A 20,705-nucleotide genomic window follows, 5' to 3' on the forward strand; every position below is an offset into this window, starting at 1 on the left:
AAGTAGGAGACGATCTACTTCTTTTAAAGAGCCATATCTATTCATAGCACACTTGGAAAAGTATTGAATTCGGGGCTATGAGACCTCACAAAGGGGATCTAAAGAATCAGGGTGTCATTCAGTGTAAAATGTGTCATCAGGCAAACGAAGATTAATAACAGGAGATGAAACCGGGGTGGTCCTGGAGGGAAGGGCGCGCACCGATCGGCACGTGTGCCTGGAGTTTCGCCCTGGCATTCCCCTCCCCGAGATCCATGCCTGGCCCACAGCAGGCTCTCCCGTCACTTCTGCAGAATGAATGTAATGAATGTAAGGAATGTAATGGATGTAGAGGCTCAGGAGTGTCACTGAAGGGAGATACATCAATCAAGCTGATATTATACCTGGATTGTCCAAACAAAGAGATACATGCTTGTTGGTTCAGATTTATGAAATAAAGGTGTGAGCTAATTACAGTGGCAGACTAAGCCTTTTAGCTTCCTCAGTTATTACAAATTTCTGGCAGTCTTAGGGTCAGAATGCTCTTCTCAGATAGCAGTTGTGAGTAGTCAGCCAAACGTCAAATGAAAGAAAACAAGTCTCAGTGGAAAATGTACTCTCTTAGGGTTGGGAAGGCAAATAGGTCAGCATGGTTCTGTTGTTGATGGCCGCTGCAGCATTCCTGCTGGGGATTCTAAGGATACATCAGGGGGTCTGTGAGTCAATCGATTGGAAATATTTACTATGGGCACTGGAGTCAGTGATGGTACACAAACAGCTCTTAAGTGGGTTTTCAATTTGAAGGTTGAATTTGTAAATGACTTCCCACCTGTTCTTCTGATAACAGCCTCTTGATCATTGTGGAATATGGCTTGTTATGGTGACTCAGATTGGGGGGAATTGGGAAAGGCATTGCAAGACTGACAGAGGCTGAAGCTGTATCACATGTGTTGGTGTATGTGCATCTTATAGCCTCTGCCAGGTACTTTGAGCCCTGTGACCGAGTGCTGGCCCATGAGACGTGAGCAGAAGTTGTATAAACCACAGATAGGCCTTGTGCCTTAGAAATAGCTCTTGTGACCCTCCAGCAAACTCGCCCATGCTGCCACCTGACACCTTGGAGCATTGTGCTCCAAATGGCAAACTGCAAGAGCAAGTGCGGCCCATGACCACCCTGAACTTCATGAGATCGATACACACACTTTATGGAGATTTTGGATTTTGTCTGTTGCAGGGTGAATGACTCTAATACATACTAATAATTATTATGAGAAGTGGTTTGCTATGGTGTGGATTTCGCCTTTCTAAATGTTTGCAAAAATCTGCTTCCCAACCTGCATCTCTGAGACAGCACGTTGCACTTTTGGCCTACGTTACCATCAGGCCAGGGAACTTTCCTGGGTGCAGCGGCCTCTGCTTGCCCTGGGGTGGTGCCGAGCTGGGGGTGGGGTGGGGGCGGAGACTCAGTTTCAGTGCACCGTGCCTACCGTTCAACGGACTTATCCTTCACAAAGTGTATTTCTAATAGCAACGTTTCTTTCTTTCCATGGATTTCTGTACCTGACCAAGTTAACTTTAAACCAAATAGCAAAAAACGAAAATTAAAATAAAACAATGTCGAAAACCAGCTGCTATGGCATGGGTGGGCCTCTGTGTTCTGGCGCTACATGACTTTTCCTGGCTGAGACCCCTCAGGGACCTCCGCTGAGGTCAATGGCATTGTTTAAACATGCCTCTGTTTTCTATCTTTCCCTGGGTATTCTTTTTGATTTCTAATCTTTCTTTATCTGAACCCTACTAATTCCTAACCTTCCTACACACTGCCTCCACGGGGGCAGGAACAATCTCTCCTTTCCATGGGCACTTTCATCTGTAGCTGCCTGAAGACATTGCCATGCCCCCTTCTGGCGGGCACTGTCATTATGTACTGATGAGATTTATGGCAGCTCCTCCTCCTAGACCCTGTGCTTCTGGCCGGAGGGCAAATACAGCCACCTGGCTTACTGTCCAATGTTCTGCAGCACGCGGTAGAGTGTCTATGATGTACTGAACAAATGAACGAATAAATGAAATTCTCCTTTGCAAAGCTCTGAATTCTCCCTGTTTAAAAATGATGACATAGCCTCCGTAAAAATAGGAGACAGGTTAAAAAAGAACAAATGTGTAAAAAATTATAGCTCCGAATATACTAAAAACATTTTATTTACTCATGGTCTCAGGATGCTGGAAGGATTTTATCATTTCCCCTGGTCCGGTTCTTGTTTTTCCTCTTTCCTTTTTTAAGTTGAAGGTCCACAGATGATTGTTTTTTTTATGGGAGTGAAGTAAAGGATGGAGATTTTAGATGGACAAAAATATAGAACTTTAAAAAAAAAATCTAATGCAATTACCATGAGGATAAACAGCTTTCTTCTCAACAGAGTGATTCCATAAATAACAGCAGAATTCTTGGTGTCCCACCAGTCAGAGGCTGCATGGCAGTGCCAATACTATATATATTTCTGGCTGGAAGAAACTATGGTTTGACAAGTTAATTATTATATAACAAGTTGGCTTTTTTAAAAAAAGCTATCTGGGAGGTTAAAACGACAGATTCGGAAAGATAAAGTGTGCATCCACATGTACATTTTCAAAACTCCGATTACAAACAGTAGTTTGAGAGAAGTGGAAAAAAACAAGTTAGAAAAAAAAACAGTTTATTAAGTAATATCATATAAATAACTTGTTACAAAAATTGATTTGCAAAAGGCATATTTACTCTTTGTGAGAAATCACTTTTTAAATTGCATTCTTTTCAAATTTATACGTCTAAGAAAACAAAGGGAAATAAAAGAAGCCATTTCAGGGAGCGTGGATTTGCCGTTTGGACTCCAACAAAAGGCCCGGCCACGGTGAGCTAAAAGCTTAATTGTCTCAACCTGTCTCTTCTAATACAGAAAACTTTCTCGTACAACCTGTGAAGTTGGACAGTCTCCCTAACTAGAAACGTTGATGAAAGCTGAGTAGTGATGGTTTCCACCAGGTGTGCTCCTTGCCAAAGACCCAAACAATCTTGAAAAAATGAAATGCACTTAGCACTGTAGCCACTTAATCTTCCAGGGTGGCGTCAGCTTCCATTTGTACTTGGGAGTATTTTTAATTAGAAACAATCAATACCCGAAAGCTTTGATTTTGGGGGCTGAAAATCACAAATCACAGTAGGAGAATGGCCTCAGCTTGATACTACTGAAGACGCGTGTAGCATTTCTATAAGGCCTATTCTTATGCAGTTTGCTTTCAAAGCAATGAAAATAACCACAAACAAAACAGTATGAGGGATCTGAAGCGTTCTTAGGTTTCTCCCGAGCTGATCCGTTTCACGTTGGCTGCATAGCATTCCCCCTGGATGCCTAGTAATCCTATACATTTGGCTCCTTAATAAACACTAAACTGATAGATCATAGAAAACTAAAAGCTTATAGAAGGTGCCTCTAGACATATTTACAGGAATAGCGCAGTCTCGCAAGAAAGACCAAGATCTCATTATAGTGGAATACTTTTTTCCACAATGCTCTGCCCAATGCCTCATTTGTCAAATTAACCCCATTTGAAGGGACATTTGAGTTTGTGGTCCATGGGTTTTCAAAAAAAAAAAATAGAATTAAGTAACTTGTAAAAGCTCTTCTGAAATTAATCTAATAACCCGGTGTCTCTTCAGCTAAGTGCCTCGGCCCTGTCTGAAATACGGTGGGTAATCGGCTCTGTTTCCATTTGACCTCCTTTTGGCACTTTCATCTGCTGGCTCTGGCGGGCTAATGTTCCCCCCAAATTAAACAATGAAAATGCATCATAAATAAGATATTATAAAATGGGGAGTAGATTAAAGATTGTCTCAGCAATGCTTAAATTAAATTGACGATGCAGAGACCATAAACTTGTGGCTTTAAAAATGAGCTATTTCTTTATTAACTTTTAACAAGTGTGTGAGTCAATGTATTTCTTTTCTAAGAGGGTATTGCTCTGCACGTTAAATATGGCCGGGGTCTGATATATTTTAGTAGAGAATTATCCCTTTAGAAAATTATTCCATAAAGATGCCAGAGGGAGATGGAAAATGCTGCAACTCTAATAGCGCTGAACTTCTAAGGAGACCATACAGGAATCCTGTATTCTCTGGGAAAGAAAGCTGCTTGTCAGGCTTATGAAATGTTCGTCTTCCCAAAGATCCATGCACACAGTCTTAATCTTTCCACTCCCACAATCTGATAAAGAAGGCCGACTTGTAGGGCTAATGTAAACACAGTGGACTGCTTAGATTTTCAACCCCCTGTTGCAATTCAAAGAAGATTTCATTTAGATAAAAACCTAAGAAACAAAATGACACTAAAATGATCCCTTTCAGAGGACCTTTCAAAATAGCGGGGATCATGACTTCTTAGTGTTCTTCCAAAGTAATTGTACTGCTTGAGAATCAGAGACTAGAAAACAGTAATTTATTTGGTGGTGAATGTCCTGGGGAAAATACATTTAGCTGTACCTGATTTAAATATTTAGTTTGTTGTCATCTCTGTTCTTTTCTTTCAACTGCATAGTCTTTTCATCCTCAAATATACAAAACTGAGGAATGGCTCAATCATGGTTTATGCATTATTATCTCCAGTAAAATATGCGTTTCTTGCAAACATTTGACATAAGGTATTATTCAAATTAGGATATCTAAAATTTATATACTTGACAATGAAAAGAATGGAAACATTCTCAAATTGATTTGGATCCATCAAATTTGGATACAGATTCAACTTTTTAGAACTTTTTGCACACCTTTTTGGGAGCTGGACATGAAAACTCCACCACAGATTTTTATACTGAGTTCAAATGGAATAGATAATGGAGTTAATTTGTACCTGAAAACGGAGTCAATCTGTATTTGACCCTTCCTTTATGAACCTGAACCTTGACGCTAAGTAAAGCTCTGTAAAAAATAAAAAAGAAGAAAACAGAACGAAATCCCCCACCTTCACTGTGCCCGGAGCCCCCTCTTAGGTTTCTGTGGGACCAGCTGTTCTTCTTCTCCCCCATTTGATTTACTTTTTTATTTGGGGAGAAGCAGTTTCTAGGCCTTTCAGCAGAAAGTGGCCGTTTATGCACAATGGCTTAACGTTTTCCCAGTTTCGGCTTACTCCAGGGGGCATCACATCTTTGTGGTTCAGAGAAATTCTCTTTGAGCAGAGGGAGAAAAAACTCAGAAAGGCCTCCAGGTTCTTGAAACAACCCATAAAAACAATCTGCTAATATTTACTGAATGTTAGTTTCTCAGTGACGAAAGCAAATATTAAAATTTCACCTCTTCCCACTTGCCCTATTTCTCATCACTAACAAGTAATATCAGGACAGAGACAATGTGAAAAGTGAGCTGAAAACCCATTTTCTTCAGTCATTATTCGCGTTGACCCTGGTTCTTGATCTGATATCTTGGCGGGAAGGAAGTTAGACCCAGGTGGAATGGAACTGTGATTCTTATTGTTTCCATGATGTTAAAGGGTCTTAATTATAGGAAAATATTACTGAACCCTGATACTCACAGGACCCTGCTGCTAAATATTCAGCTCCAGTCTCAAATGATCCAATGTCTTAGAGCTTGACTTCATCGTCAGGTTTTGTGGTAAGAGATTAAACAGTTATTTCAATATTTAGTCATCTTAACCTGTGCTTGGTACACTGCATCATTTTCAGGACGGGATAAAATATCCTGCCAATTACATCTCAGATATCCCACTACAGCACTACTTAGTTGCATTACGAGGAGAGAGTAACCCTTGCCCTTAACTATTGGAACTTGCTAGTGTCAACCCTCCGCCATGCCAATTAGTGCCAAAAAGTTCAAAAGAAAGATTTCTGATGATAGCCTTTTTTGAAAGGACTTTCTTGATTCAATTTGTTACATGACATGAAACATAAGGATAGAGAACTCTTCAATTTTACAGTAAGTCATGGGATTAAGGTGCTCTTCTATTGCTATAAAGAACTACTTCTTATTCACTAACTTTACTAAGCTATCTTTTTTCAGTACTTACCTGTGCCTATGACATGTATTGACTCATTAGAGTAAAGCCCTCCTGTAGTGTTTTGTTTGCACTCCTGTGTGTGTGTGTGTGTGTGTGTGTGTGCATGGTGTGTGTGTGTATGAAGAACTAGCAAAGAAAACCATAAGAGCAGGAAATAACCCAAGCATGAAATGCTTGACAGTATCTAGGAAGTACTTTACAAAATAGGAAAACATTCAGGAAACATAAGGAATAATGTGGTTGTAAAAGTTTTCCACTCTAAATGGGTAATCCAAAACACTACATTTCTCTTATTTTAAAGGTGCCCTCTTCAATTCTTGGGTAATATGCTTATTTAAAACCTAACGAGACGACAGTGTGTTTCCAAATAGAAATTATGTGCCGATAGGACATTACCCCCGAGTGGATATGACACTAAGATTATCTGTAGAAAATTAACATTAATTGAAAATAAATCTCTAAGACTAATAATTGAAGTCAGCATATTCTTAAGTACATATATACAGAGCCTGCTTTTTTAAAGTTTTCAAAATAATTATATTTTCATTACAGTACTTGGGAAATTTCTGATGACTGCACGTGAAGATTCTGGTGGTAAAAAGCATTCGAACAGCCGTATGAAATCAATGGTTTGAACCTGCCAAAGGAATAGTGCAGTTCAGTTGGGTCTTCTGGATAATAACTCTGATGCTAATTGCATAATTAGGGAAATAATAGATTGGGTGGATTGTACATTACTTTTCTGTCATAGTTTGAGATCATTACTTTATCATTAGTTCAAAGACAGAGATAGCAGGGTTGCTATGGAAACAAAGTGAAAAACAATGAAAACATATTAATGCTTTTGAAAGTCAACTAGCATTTAAATTCCAATCTTAAACACTCTTGGTGTAGGGAATCCAAGTTTTCCCTTTGTAAGCGTCTTCCAAGCATGTCATGTGTAGATTTCCACTGTGGTTTCAATGTCCATCCATGCCTATCACGTTATATAAATATATAAGTGTTTCTGTATGTGAAGGACAGGGTATCAGGTTCAAGTGTGGCTGGCTCTTACCACCCCATTAAACTCCAAGAGCGGGATTGAGGTTTTATTTCATCTGCCTGTACTAATGCAACTTAATTTAGTAAGAAGTATCTGAAGAATATGAATTATTGTACTTCACACTGCTACTTTCAAGTATATATTAGAATAATACTGACGACAACTACAGACAAGGAGTTAAAATTTATCTCAGAAAAGTTCTTTCAAGAACTTTCAAACAGTTAGACTTATTTGTAATTAACCTACTGATAGTTGAAATCATTTCAAGTGATTTGTGGTACATTTGGTGGCCCAGACTTTAAAATATGCTAAATATTTCCTTTGTTAACATTATTAGCTATTTTCCCTTTTCCTTTATATGGTATAAGGGCGAACTTTTGCATGTGTCATAAATAAAAAATTATGAGTGAGTGGGAAGGAATGAGGTCTTATAATTATTACTTTTTTTGGTTGTTGTTTTTGAATGTTGCTGTTTAGTTTGCTTCTATCCCTACACAGGAACTAGAATCTTAAAACATCTTGGTGGACTTCATGCTTTGAATAGTCATTGGTGCCAGAAAAAGTTCTTGAAGAACAAACAGGATGGGCAAATGTCATTTAAAAATCTTTTGTGACAGAAGGACACACCCATCTAGCTGATACACCAGGAACAACTTTGCGGTTGTTCCTCCCTCCTTCCTTTGACTAAAACTATATTTTATCATTCGAGAACAATCCCTCCTCCCATCAGCAGGTGAGAGAGAGAGGGCGAGTCGGAGCAGTCGGCCACCGGATGGAGTGCAGTAGAAAAAGCCAGGCCAGGGGAACCCAGCGGGTCCCACACAAGGGCCCCGCGAGAGCTAGGGAGGGAACCCCTTCCTGCTCTCCGTCCTCTCCTCCAGCACGTGCCTGTGGGCTGTCATGGCTAACTGGATGCACTAAAAAATAAACATGTGCCTCTTGGGAGCTCAAAAAAGTGTCCTAGAAAACAGTCTCTAACATTGGATCCACACGACTGCAGCCACTGGCTTGTCGGGACGGGCAGAACAGAGGACCAACCCTGCACGGGGCAGTGGATAAATAGAAAGCAACAGCCACTTCGCACAGTTCAGTGTCGTCTTGTAAAACGAGAAAGGCAACGTATTAGGAGTCCTTGTCACTGTCCGCCCCTCCGTACATATCGGCGAGCTTCTTGAACCGGGGCCCCCAGTCACTAAGGTAATCGTAGTCCTGGTCTCCCTCCGTGGTCACCGACTCCAGCGAGCTCAGGGAGTCGGCCACCGAGCCGGTGCCCTCGTAGGCGTAGGTGGCCAAGGAGTCGTAGGGCGGGGCCGTGGGGTCCGCGTCGTTCTCCTTCAACCTTTGGTTAATGAAGTCTCGGACGTCCGTGTTGTCTCGAGCTGCTGGAGTCCGTCGGGGGAGGAAAAGGGCTTCGGGCACAATGTCCCTGCGCAATTTGCTGTCCTCTATGGCTTCGGGGTTCCTCAGGGTGCCGATATCAAAGGCCTGGGTGTCCTCCTCTCCGCCGCCCTCGTCGTTGTAACTGACAATATTGTCTCTGATGTCCTCTTTGGAAATGATCAAAGGCTCTTTCTTCCGCTGCCGCCGCAGAGCTGCAAACAACACCACCGTCACTGGAGGCAGAAGAAACAAGACAGAAAGGGAAGCGGAGGTTAATTTGCCACCCAATTAATGCCGGCAAGACTGCGCTGGGCTCCAACTGCAAGTTTTAAAAGTCCTCGAGGAAAGTGCAGACTCAACTTTTATTTCTTTAAGGGTGCAGTTGCCTTCATGCATGATCAAACCGGGACCCAAAAGAAATAGGGTAAATATTTGAAAGAAGGTAGCAATTTAAGTAGAGGATGAAACACTGTCATATTTTGTCAGTAGTTCTTTTTTGCTTTGAAAGAACAAACTAGTTTCAAGGTAAGGAAAAAGATAAAATACTTAAAAAAAAAAAAAAAAGCTCGGCCAGAGTGAGAGTACTGCCATAAGAGTGCAAATTATGCTGAACACCTAAAACGCTCCGAAACTGCTTAAAAGCACAAGGCTGGCACCTTCCAAATGTGTTGGAGGTTTGCATAACTCCACATCTAAAATAACTTTTGCACTATGCCTTCCTTTTTGTTTTCCTGAGAAAAGTGTAAAATTCGTTTCAAACCCGAAGTGGAGATGTGAATATTTGCATACCCTTCCCAAATAGGAGGAAATATTGCAGATCATACCTGGAGAGACCCAGATACAATCCAGAAAGCCATCATAGACTTCGAGAGCAGCCCAGACAAAGGGGTCAGGTCATAATACACATGCCAGGTTATTTCTGCTCAAGCTAAGCAAAACACACACATTTTCAGTGGGAACTAGAAAAAGGAAAAATCTTTCAAAGGTTCATAAGTTTGTTGTATGGGTGTTCATTCTTTTGATTTTTTCCTCCGAACTCCAATTAGAGACAAAGCAAGAATTGTGTTTAAATAGCTCCTGATATTTCTTCACAGCTGGCTGGCTAGAACACAGCTGGCTACCTGCAGAGAGATACATCTACAAACGGACGTATGGGTGGGAAATAAAAACATAGCAACAGCTTAGAGAGAAAACCGCTATGCAGGGCAGAAAATGCATTGTTAAAATGGGTTCGTCTGGGGAAGTTTATTACAGGAAGTACCAGTAACGTCTCTTTCTTCGTTCATCCATAAAGTGGTCACATTTTTTTTTGAGCCATGAAAACTGAATTTATCGCAATATGAATTGTAAAATAATGGCTTTTGGTGGATATGTGTACCTACCTATATAATAAGGGGTACATGCATAGTTTAGTGTCTATATATTAACATTTTAGATGTTAATAGTATTACTAACTGGTTATCTATTGGGAGAGTTCTATGTGCCAAGCACTGGGCTAAGAGCTTTACATACTGATCTCATTTAATTATCACAATAGCACTACAAACAGGTACCATTATTTTACATAGAGGAAATTGAGGGTTAGAGATGTCACACGTACAAGCAACTGAAATCCAAGCCAGCAGACGGACAAGCCCACACTCCACCCCGCTTTCACACCTGTTCGGATTATAGGCCATTTTTCAAGGATATGCAATTTTGTCTTTTTCGAATGTGTGGTTGTGTTATTGTTTGCATTCTCTTTTGCTGCCAGAGAATATTCTGATGCCTCATTTGTCACATCCATTCAGGCGATTCATTCATTCGTTCATAAGTATTTATGTAGTGCCTACTCTGTGCCAACCACAGTTCTAGGCACTATCAACTAAAAAGTTGACCAAGACCTCCGCCCTAATAGGGTGGGCAGGTGGTGGTGGAAGATGGAGACAGAAGAGAAACAATGACACAATAAACAAGGAACTTATTAGAAGGTGATAAGTAGGGCAGAGTCAGGAGTGTGGGGTGCATCTATGCATGTTTGAGGGGCTGTATATGTTTTTTGGGGGGTAGATTGCATCGTTGAGAAAGTGACATTTGAGCAAAGGTGTGAGGGGTCATCCAAGGAGCTCTCTGGTGAAGGGAACAGGGCTAGAAGGTCCTGCAGGGGGACAGTGCCAGGGGCATTTGAGGAACAGCCAGGAGACCCTGTGGCTGGTCCAGGAGCCAGCACAGGAGAGCACAGGGAGGGGCCGCCTTGTGTGGGGTGGTGAGTGCTTCTCAGCCTTCACTTTACTCTGGGGTCGGGGTGAGTGAGAATCGCAGGCCTTGGGGCAGAGGGAGGGCCACAGTATTCCTTTTATTTTGCTTTGCAGTGCTATCAGTGAGCTGGATTTGCAAACAGAATGTTGCAGTAAGAACAGCTTTGGGATTAGAGAATAGAATCGAGCTAATTTACTCTCAATGAATTACACTCTGATGCACATGGGTGTGTTCCCTCATTTAAGGCAAGCGTTTATCACTTCCTAATTTTTCCCCCAGCTCAAGTTACCTATGTCTATTATTTTAGTCCTATGCGCACCTCAAAGTGCAGTTGTGCAGCTGAGGGCACACTGTCCTTAAAAGGCTTTTAGTCATTGCCTACTTCTATAGCTACCACTGCCTGTATCTTTTCTTACTAGCCCAGGGCACATCTGAACCAAACTTCTTGATAGCGTACCTGTCTGGAAGGGAGGCTTTCCCAAGCTACCTTCTCAAAACTGAACCGTGAGATCTAAGCACAGGGGACAAAAAGGTTCTGAGAAAGTAGGTCACTGGGGAGGTGCCCTTCACAGTCACGGCGCCTCCCCCTTTCCCTCCTCCCTTGGGACCGGAGGACAGCCGTGAAATTATTTCGGAGGAGGAGATCCTTGGAAGAATTTGTGCTCAAATCCCATCATAAAACTAGAAAGTAGCAAGCCATTTGAGATCAGGCTTACTTAAAGGATTTTTGACCTTCCTAAATTGGTTTCCTTCTCTGAAGAGAGAAGCAGTAACACGACGCCCATTGTTGTTGTCAGGAATGAGTTAATTCGTGTGGATGTTTTGCAGGCTCTGAAAGTAGCCCAGAGACAGGGGGATGTGGTGGTTGTTTTCCTGTTGTTTTAGTTTTGGAAATATTTGTGTTTTCTTTTTGGAAATAAAACAACAGATGCCACCGTGTCCACTTTCTTGACCTCAGACTTCCTCCTATATAAATACGGCTTTCCTTCTCTTGCAAACTCTCAGGTTTGCCTCCACTTTCTTTACCTGTCCCCTCTTCAGTTCTGGCTCTCTTTCAGCCTGGAAGGTGCCCTGCATGCTGTCAGCTCACAAGGAAAGTAGAGTGCAGTGTGGGAGCACCAAGGCTCGGGGAGAGAAGACCTGAGTTTGGGAGTTAGGTCTATCACCTGTTCGCTGTGTGATGTGGCTCTGTGACTGTGCATCTTGGAGCCTCAGTTTTCATATTTACAATTCGTGTAAATATATAGTGGGTGGTGCTGAGGAGTAAGTGAGAAAAACATTTGTAAAGCATCTTGCTCAGTATATAGCTCATGATGTGAGCCTAGTTAAAGGTTAAATCCCATTTTTCTCCTTTCTTATTAGGTACAGAATTCCAAAGAGATGAGACAGGATGTGGGAGGCCCTGAGACAAATTAGGAGTAACGAGGAGAGAACATATTCAGTGGAGGAAAGGGTGAAAAGGGAGGATGCAGGGAGCCAGTGAGGAGGAAGTAAAGGGGGAGGAAGCTGTGGGCGGATGATGAGTGAAAGGCAGAACCACCTCTAGGAGATGCGAGTCCATGGAACTCCACCTGAGTATAGCCCTGCCCGTCCAGCCCTTCTAAAAACAGCCTTTAAAAATATATATATATAAAATATATTCATATCCTTGTCCTCCAAAACAATTTTTACAGACTCACCAATAGAAACACCAATTTGTCTTTTCATACTGTCAGTTTTTATTTATCCTCATATCTTAAAATACTTCCCCCAAAGACTAGATGACAGAGAGAATCACAGTTCTGTAGCTGAGCTTCCAGGTTTCTGTGATAATGAGCAAGGCTGTTCTGGAATGTGAAGCTCTTGAGCAGAGCTCCCTAGGCATCTTCACGCTCTTCCTGGAGAAACGTGGGTCTTCCTTTACTCTTCTCAAAGTCACTTCTACTGTTATGTTTGTTTAAAGGAGTCCTCCCCACCCTGTAATCCAGGTTAACTCTAACTTCTTTCTTACTTTTCTTCTCCCGTTGCACAGGCAAGCTATACACATCTTGCTTTTATCTTGGGAAGGGCTGCATTAGCTAACATTTGGTTTCTTAGTTCACAACAGTCAAGGGTCTGTAAGCATTGTGAGCTCAAGCTATGTGCTTAATTTGTTGGTTGGGGGTAAAACATTTCATTTGAATCATTGTTAGACCTCGATTTTTGCTTTTATTGCATTCAATATTTTAGGTTCCAGGTATATTGCCTTGGTCACAGAAGTTCTTTATCATCAAGAATCTGAGAAATAATAGACATGATGTTTGGCACTTACAGAGCAATGCTAAGAAGGTGGTCATTTCAATGGGTTTAAGTCCTCTGGGTCAGAGAAAATTGAATTGCTTTTTGTTTTTTCTGTGCGAGGGAGGCAAGGTCATCGCGCTCCCCTTTCCAGGTTCCCATCGACCCTTTGTGTCTATCACCTTCATTAACACACCGGTCGTGACTGAAGAGGAAGGGTTAACTGCATGCCAAATACTTGACGACAAGTTTTAAAAGTACAATATCTACAATATACGTATTTCGCTACAAAATTTAATATCTCCCAAATGTTTTTCAGTCCCAGGTTTTTTAAAAACATTTTATTGCAGACACTGTTACAGATGTCCCCATTGCCCACCCTCGCCTTTTGCTGGCCTTCACCCAGCCGCTGCCCCCCTTCCCTCCGACCATCACCACCCTGAGTTTTAAACTTTACCTTTACAGAAAGGGCCTTCATCAGATACTCCATGCAGGGTGATGTTCGCGCTTTAAAATTTAACAATGTTTGTTAGGTTAACTATTAACCAGCAAATGGAGTAAGAAGGGCGTATTTATGTTGCCCTTACATCCCCTGAGGTTCATTCCCAGTCTAACAGGCAAGAGATTCTTTTGGTGCAGTGGGTCCCCGAGTAGGTGAAAACATGGGCACATTTCACAGCTTCTCATTCTCCAAAGCCACATTCAAGCAAACACTAGTTCATGGTCGGACAACACAGATTCTCAGCATACAACTCTACTCACCTAGATCGGGCTGTATGCCTTAATGGGGGAGGCGGATAAATCTAGAGTGTCACAGTGACAGGGTGTGCCCCTCAGCCTGGGGAGATAGGAGGCGGGGAGAAGCAGTTTACCTAGTAGGGTCACGATGCACAGGAGGATGGCAATCAGAGCCCCCGTGCTCAGTCCCGTGGGGTGGACGAGGGCCTCCGCGTGGCAGGACTGCATGTTCCCGTGGTGGTCACATGCACAGACCCGGACAGTCACTGTCCCAGTGCTGCTTTGGACTGGGTAGTCGTTGTCTGAAATGACCACAGGCAGGAGATAGGTGCTCATCTCGTGTCTACTGTAGCCGTTTTTCCGAGTTAAGATTCCCGCTGTGTTGTCTGGAACGGGAAAGCAAGGTGGTGAATGCACATGGATAACGCGTCATGTAGTGGAGCAATTGGGAGGGGCTGGATGGATATCGGTGGAAATAGCCAGACCGAGGAGGTCAGTTGCGCTCATTTACCTTTGTTGTCCCGAATGGTAAAGTTTGAGCCGCTGGCTGCCTCCGGGGCCAAGGAGAAGGAGAACTGGTGCCCACTGTAAGGGTCGTCCTTGTCAATAGCTCGGAGGGTCTGAATCAACTACAACCCAAATGGTAAAGCTGTCACAAAGTATGGCTAACTCAATGTGTTTCTTACAGCTCTGCAGTGAATTGCTCGACTAAATAATTTCTAATTTTAGTTTTAAAAAACGACAGCCTCGCCATGGAGGGATAGCTCAGTATTAAAGTGTCTCCCTGAGACACCAAGGTTGTGGGTTCTATCCCCGCTCAGGGCACGTACAAGCGTCAACCAATGACTGTATCAGTAAGTGGAGCAACCGGTGAATGGTGCTCTCTCTCTTCCTTGCTTCTGCTCCCTCTTCAAATATCGATCAATAAAAATATGTAAGTGATAACCTCTAAAATGTTTACAGTGACTCCTAGAGTGATACAAAGCTGTAAAACATCACAATGATCTGTGAACACTGCAGTTTAAGGAAAAGGAGGCACTCATTGGCCAGCCTGGCTAGAAATGCAGTCTGGCCCATATATAAAAGCCGTCAACTTGCAGAAAGGCTAAAAAGAATATTTGGATATATAACACATAACTTCAGCCTCCCACTTTCACATGTATTTTAAAAGTGTACTTCCATTTTGACAAACTGTAACATAATTTTTATATCACTGTCAGAAAAGACCTATTTTAGATGGGGGCATGTGTAAAACATTCATGAATTTGCTTTGCTTGTACAGATGGGCATGCAAGAGAGTGGAATTATGGATTACAGGCATTTGTAAATTATGTCCTAGTTATTACTTTGCAGTATATGTGGTAATTAAAACTCTCTGCTTACCAATAAAGATATTTTTCCAATAAAGCTGTGACTAATCTAGTTTAATGAAAACTTAAGACTGATTTGGAATCAGCATCAGACTGAGACTGATGAACTTCCAGTTCTTAGAAGCTATTTGTTGTCTTATGCAAGTTAAATATTTATCTTGGTTCTTATTTACAGTATTAATTTTGTTAACGTTCAGTTCCTAGATAATTCAAAACGGGCCCTTAGTTCGGTTTATCATCTGAATTACTAGAGGATATAAATTAATCTGACTAAATTAGTTTACTTTCGTAGGAAACTCACCTGATCTGCTTTTGCTTTCTCGCAGACGAAGGTTTCGTAGAATTCTGCAAACTCTGGGGCGTTGTCATTGACATCCAGAACCTTGATGTACAGAGGAACTCGGCTGCTCTGCTTCGGGTTATCTGCAACACGCCAGACGCAAAGAACAGACACGTTTATGTCGGTCCCCAGTCCCCTTCAGACAGCAGCCACTCACTCCTTCTTTCTCACTCTGACGCAGGTTCCCCGAGGCCGCTGCGAGTGCCAGAGGGTGTTAAGTACCAACATAGTCACAAAAAAGTAGAATCAGATTGTTTGGTGCTTCTGGTCCGTTAGGTACACCTGACGGAAAGACGGAGGAGACACAGCTCTATGGGTTGGTGTAGTGCAACTGTATAATGAACACCAGAGTATAAAGAAAAGCTATTTTGCAAAGGTACTATAGAGCCGGATTTTCAAGGAAGCCGAGGCAGGTGGGGAAAAGGTGGACAAAGGAAGAAGGGGTGGTGGGGATGAATGACTGCTACTGGTCTCCGTTCTTTTAGTGTGAGTGCTGAATAAGAGCTAGGCCTTGTGCTGAACACTTGGCTACCTTATCTTATTTAATCCTTGCAAACTTCTGAGATCATGCCTCCATGGTACAGGTGAGGAAACTGAGGCACAGAGAAGTGAAGTAATTTGTCCAGCGATAGTAAGGTGCGGAGCCTTGGGTGTCTGTGACTCCAGTGCCCAGGCTGTTCATCTATAATGATAGAGCAGAATCCAGGTTTGAAGACCTGAGGCAAAGAGAGCACTTGGGTTGTCTTCTATGACAATCTCCAGGGTAGTGTGACAGAAAGATTCCAGGTCCAGGAATCAGAAGTTGGGGTCTCCCACCTCAGCTCTCTCCATTTGCTTTATTCATATGTCAATTTGTTCATTCGCTTGATAAATATATAGTGAGCTTCTAATATCTAACTTGCGCCAGCCACTATTTGGGGTGCCGGAACACATGGGGAACACGGCGAAGATCCTGCTTCCTGAAGCTCTACTCTAGTGTGGGTAGCAAACTGTAAACACATAAACATATCATGTTATCGGGTGGTAAACACTACTGGAAAAGTTAAACAGGGAAAAGGAACTGGAGAGGGATGGACGTGCCACGTTGAATGCGATGACCGGGGATGGCTTCTCCGATGAGACACCGTTTGCACAGACAGGAATGAAGAAAGGGTTAAACCACGTGACTGTCTCTGGCTCTGCAGATAGAGGAGATGGCGGGTGCGAAGGCTCTGGAGTGGAGTCGCCTAGACTTAAGTTCTTGGTTTCTGGTACTACAACCATGGTAGTTAGGAAGGGAGACTTTTAAGGTGCTCTGCATCTGAAATTTTGCTCACACGCTTCTTCCAAATTTGGAGCTGCTGAAGTTGAAGTGTTAAAAGGTCTTCATTACTAGTGATTTCAAGTATATCATAGAAACCTTAAATCTTAAAAACAGAAAATTTGAGGCACAACGCTTAAAAATATGTATGAAATGACTACTTCAGTGAAAAAAGCCCCGATGTTACAGAAAATGGTACTTTTTGGTGGGAAATGATTTTATAATTTCACAGCTTTGAGTATGTTCTAACACTGATATCCACCTTAGTGCATCCACATGGGAACTTCTGAAGAGCAAATTTCTATGTAACAAATCTATAATGAGGAGTTGTCATTGCTGTCAAAACCCAGGGCTTCATTTTGCCCATATTAGTTATTTATTATTCTACTCAATGTCTTTTGGCCACTCAAACCTCATGAGTTATACTGACAAAGGATACAACCATCATATACCATTTGATGTGGAATGTTTCACACTAGATACTCAGTTGAACTAAACATTTTAAAATAATTTTTTTTACTTTTAAAATAAAAAACAAAAAATCAAAAGATGTGCCATAATTTAGAAGCCTATTTTTAAACATTCAAACAATATTTTAGAGATCATTTTTCTTTCATGCACTTAGATCTATGCATGGTGTTTACATTGCACAATTTTCACCGCATATAATCATTTTATTTGCAGCATTCCTTTGGCACTATTTTTCTCTGCCTTAAATTTTGTTGGGACTGCCATAAAATTCATTCTAAACATTTTATTGATTACTTGGTGGTTTGCATTGCTCATTTTGGTGCACCATGGAAAAGTTAAAATTTATATCTGTTAATGCTGTAACAGTTTTGGAATAGCAATTCCGTAGAAAGACACAGGATGAATACCCAAAAGATTTCTAAACTATGCCCACATTTAAGAATATATTTGAACCCCCATGCCCACATACACAATGTCTAACGTCGAGCCCATTTTTTTTCCAGCTGCCTCTGTAACATTCTGATTTATGCACTTTTGGGGTCTAATCCAACATATACTAATTCAACCCCAGTTGACACGGATCCCTTCCCATTTTGTTTCTAAGCTGCTGCTCTTCTGCAGTGGCTTCTGCATTTGTGAATGAACCAACATATGTCTAGAAGAAACATTATTGCAAATCATTACGGGGCTCTTTCCCTCAAATACATGTTGAGCAAGGTCATCATGTTGAGCAAGGTCATGGACGCATGGGGATGAGTTTTAGGTGTGCGTCCCTGGCCCTGGCTGGGACTTGCCCTCTGTGCCCCAGGGGCCCAGGTGCTAAGGGGCTGACTTACTGATCTCTGTCGCTATCACGGTGATGTTGTGCCACAGCAGCGCTTCTCGGTCAAGGAGCTTCGATGTAAAGATGGAGCCATTTCCGGAATTAATGTTGAATATCCTGTCCAAGTCCGTGTGTCGATCGACAGAATACCTGCAAAGGCAGAATAGAATTTAAGAAGGTTTTCTTTGTATTTGCTGTTCTCACATCCTAAAACTGTTCCAAGAATATCTGTTACATGGAAGTTTTTCTACCTGTGATGTATATTTGAATATCTGTCACTTAACATCAAGCAAAATATTCTAAGAAATTAGTTGTCGACAACTGAGGTCTTATCAGTAAAGCCCCAGACAAGTTGCCTGATTTTGAGTATCACCACGGAATTTTTTTTAAGACTTTATTTATTTATTTCTTAGAGAGGGAAGGGAGTGAGAAAGAGAGAGAGAGAGAAACATCAATGTGCAGTTGCTGGGGGCCGTGGCCTGCAACCCAGGCATGTGCCCTGACTGGGAATCGAACCTGCAATGCTTTGGTTCACAGCCTGCGCTCAATCCACTGAGCTACGCCGGCAAGGGCTTTACCACTGAATTGTTTTATATGTAACTTAGACCAAGTAGGTATAGTGATTGTTGTAATTTAACTCAAGCTTTTAGAACCTCAGAACTTTAATTTTAATGTGTGTGTATTTGTATGAATAACTAGGATTATTGGCTATTTGTCTAATATTCATTTTATTTTAGAAGTTGCTACACTGAAAGAAGCAAAAGATGGCTGGCATGGCTGAGGCTGGTGAGAACAGAGACGGGATAGGAGAAGAGCTTGGGGGGAGATCCACCGGCTGGACCGTGACAGGATGCGCTGGCTGTGGTAGGGAGCTGGGTGGGACTTGCGCTAAGAGCTGTCTGACTCTACCGGTGGATTTGAAGCAGGAGAGAGTCCCAACCTAAATCACGTTTCACAAAGATCTCTGGTTGAATCAAGGAGACTGGTTGGACAGTGCTGACACAAACTCATGGGCGTTTGTGAAAAACAGGATTTGGGGCAGGCTGTAAGTTCTAGTTTTGATATGTTGAGACTTAAAGTGCATGAAACCTCCAGGAGGAGGTATCTAGTCTGAAGACGAAGATCTGGACTGACAACCTCAATGGCCTATTCAATTGTCTAGGAAGCAAGTGTCCGGGGAAGGGAGAAAAATGCTGAGGACAGAATCACTTAAAGGACGAACAAGACAACAGAGATGACAGGGACCAGGACAGTGCCCAGAACAGAGGAGCCTGGTAAGTATTTAAGGAGCTTTTAGCTGAACTTTTAGTTGAGTGTGGGATCTGAGAGGCCAAAGAGCGGAGTCTTCAACACTGAAACTGGCGGAAGACTGGTAGATTTTGAGAACTATGATTCTCTTTGTAAATGGATTACTGGTTTTTGGAATAGCTGTGTAAGGGGAAAATGTACGTACACTGTTTTATAGAGGGAATGTTAAAGAGAAAACTCAGAAGGAAGTTGATATGTTAAGGCCAAAAAACTGCCCATTTCAGTTGGATGCTCAACATTTATTTCATGGTAGGTGATTTAAAAATATTGACTCAGTAGAAATGCAATTTAAGTAAATGACCTAATTAGTCATACACATATAAAATTATTATGAGAATTTTAAGAAAAATAAACCCTCGTTACTAACTTGTAAGAGTGTACAATGTCTGATATTATCTTTAAGTTATTTTATTTTAAAATATAACTAGTGAATTATAATAAACAATCCATTTTATCCTAATAAAATCTATTTTTTGTCATTTAGCAGGAGTCAAAATGAAACAGATATCCAATTATTGTAGGCGATGGGAGTCTGATTTTAAAGCGAATAAATGAAGATCCAATGGATGTATATTTCTCAAGTTGGGTTAGACTTTTTGTTCCAGTTTACATAAACCTCATATTTTATTATCAAAGGGATGAAAGCAGATGACACAGCGATTGTTTTTTCCTTTTATGTCACGAATCCACATTCATTAAGCATTTAGGCGACAGCATTGAACTTGCCCGATCACCTTTCCTCATTTTCAGTCTGGGAATGATAAATATTTACAGCACACAATTAATTACCAGAGAGAAAATCTCAATATTTATAAACTTTGTAACAAATGAATAACGATCTACAGATGTATTTTTTCCTCGTGAAAAACGTCAAGCTCAGGGCCCGCTGCTAACTGCCTTTGCAGGCCGGCGCAGCTGTGTGGCACCGTTCTTCCCCTCTCTTTCTGTTCCTCTCGCCATCCTTTGCAGTTTTACAGGGGATCGTGTCATCCCATCCAGCCTTGGAATAAAGGGTGAAATGGGGTAAGAAACTTTTAGTTGAAGGCAGTTTTCTTTTCTTATAATGTTTTTTCTTTTTTAAAAGATTTTATTTATTTATTTTTAGAGAGAGAAGGGAGGGAGAAAGAGAGAGAGAGAGAAACATCAATGTGCGGTTGCTGGGGGTCATGGCCTGCAACCCAGGCATGTGCCCTGACTGGGAATCGAACCTGCGAAGCTTTGGTTCGCAGCCCGCGGTCAATCCACTGAGCTACGCCAGCCAGTGAAGGCAACTTTTGATTTTAAAGAAAAAAAAGCTATTTTAAAGAAAAAAAGCTATTTTTCTTTAAAAATACATACCAAAATGTGTATTTTTTTCCCTTGAATTGGGAAATTTAAAAATTAATAGAAAACCTAAAATGTCTATATTGTTTCGGA

General features: G+C 41.6%; 1 protein-coding gene across 3 annotated transcripts in view; it reads right to left on the reverse strand.

The window, feature by feature from the left end:
* Nucleotides 1–2,664: 2,664 nt before the first annotated feature.
* Nucleotides 2,665–20,705, reverse strand: part of CDH6 (cadherin 6) — a 129,483-nt gene continuing 111,442 nt past the window's right edge. For all 3 annotated transcript variants that reach the window (XM_028529373.2, XM_036020241.1, XM_036020242.1), the window contains exons 8-12: nucleotides 17,995–18,131; nucleotides 15,349–15,470; nucleotides 14,189–14,306; nucleotides 13,812–14,063; nucleotides 2,665–8,678 (exon numbers count right to left, since the gene is read on the reverse strand). In XM_028529373.2, coding sequence (XP_028385174.1) covers nucleotides 8,188–8,678; nucleotides 13,812–14,063; nucleotides 14,189–14,306; nucleotides 15,349–15,470; nucleotides 17,995–18,131 — 1,120 coding nt within the window. In that variant the 3' untranslated portion in view covers nucleotides 2,665–8,187. The remainder of the gene's footprint in view (nucleotides 8,679–13,811; nucleotides 14,064–14,188; nucleotides 14,307–15,348; nucleotides 15,471–17,994; nucleotides 18,132–20,705) is intronic.

The sequence above is a fragment of the Phyllostomus discolor genome, chromosome 3 (genome assembly GCF_004126475.2).
Source record: "Phyllostomus discolor isolate MPI-MPIP mPhyDis1 chromosome 3, mPhyDis1.pri.v3, whole genome shotgun sequence".
Classification (NCBI taxonomy): Eukaryota; Metazoa; Chordata; class Mammalia; order Chiroptera; family Phyllostomidae; genus Phyllostomus; species Phyllostomus discolor.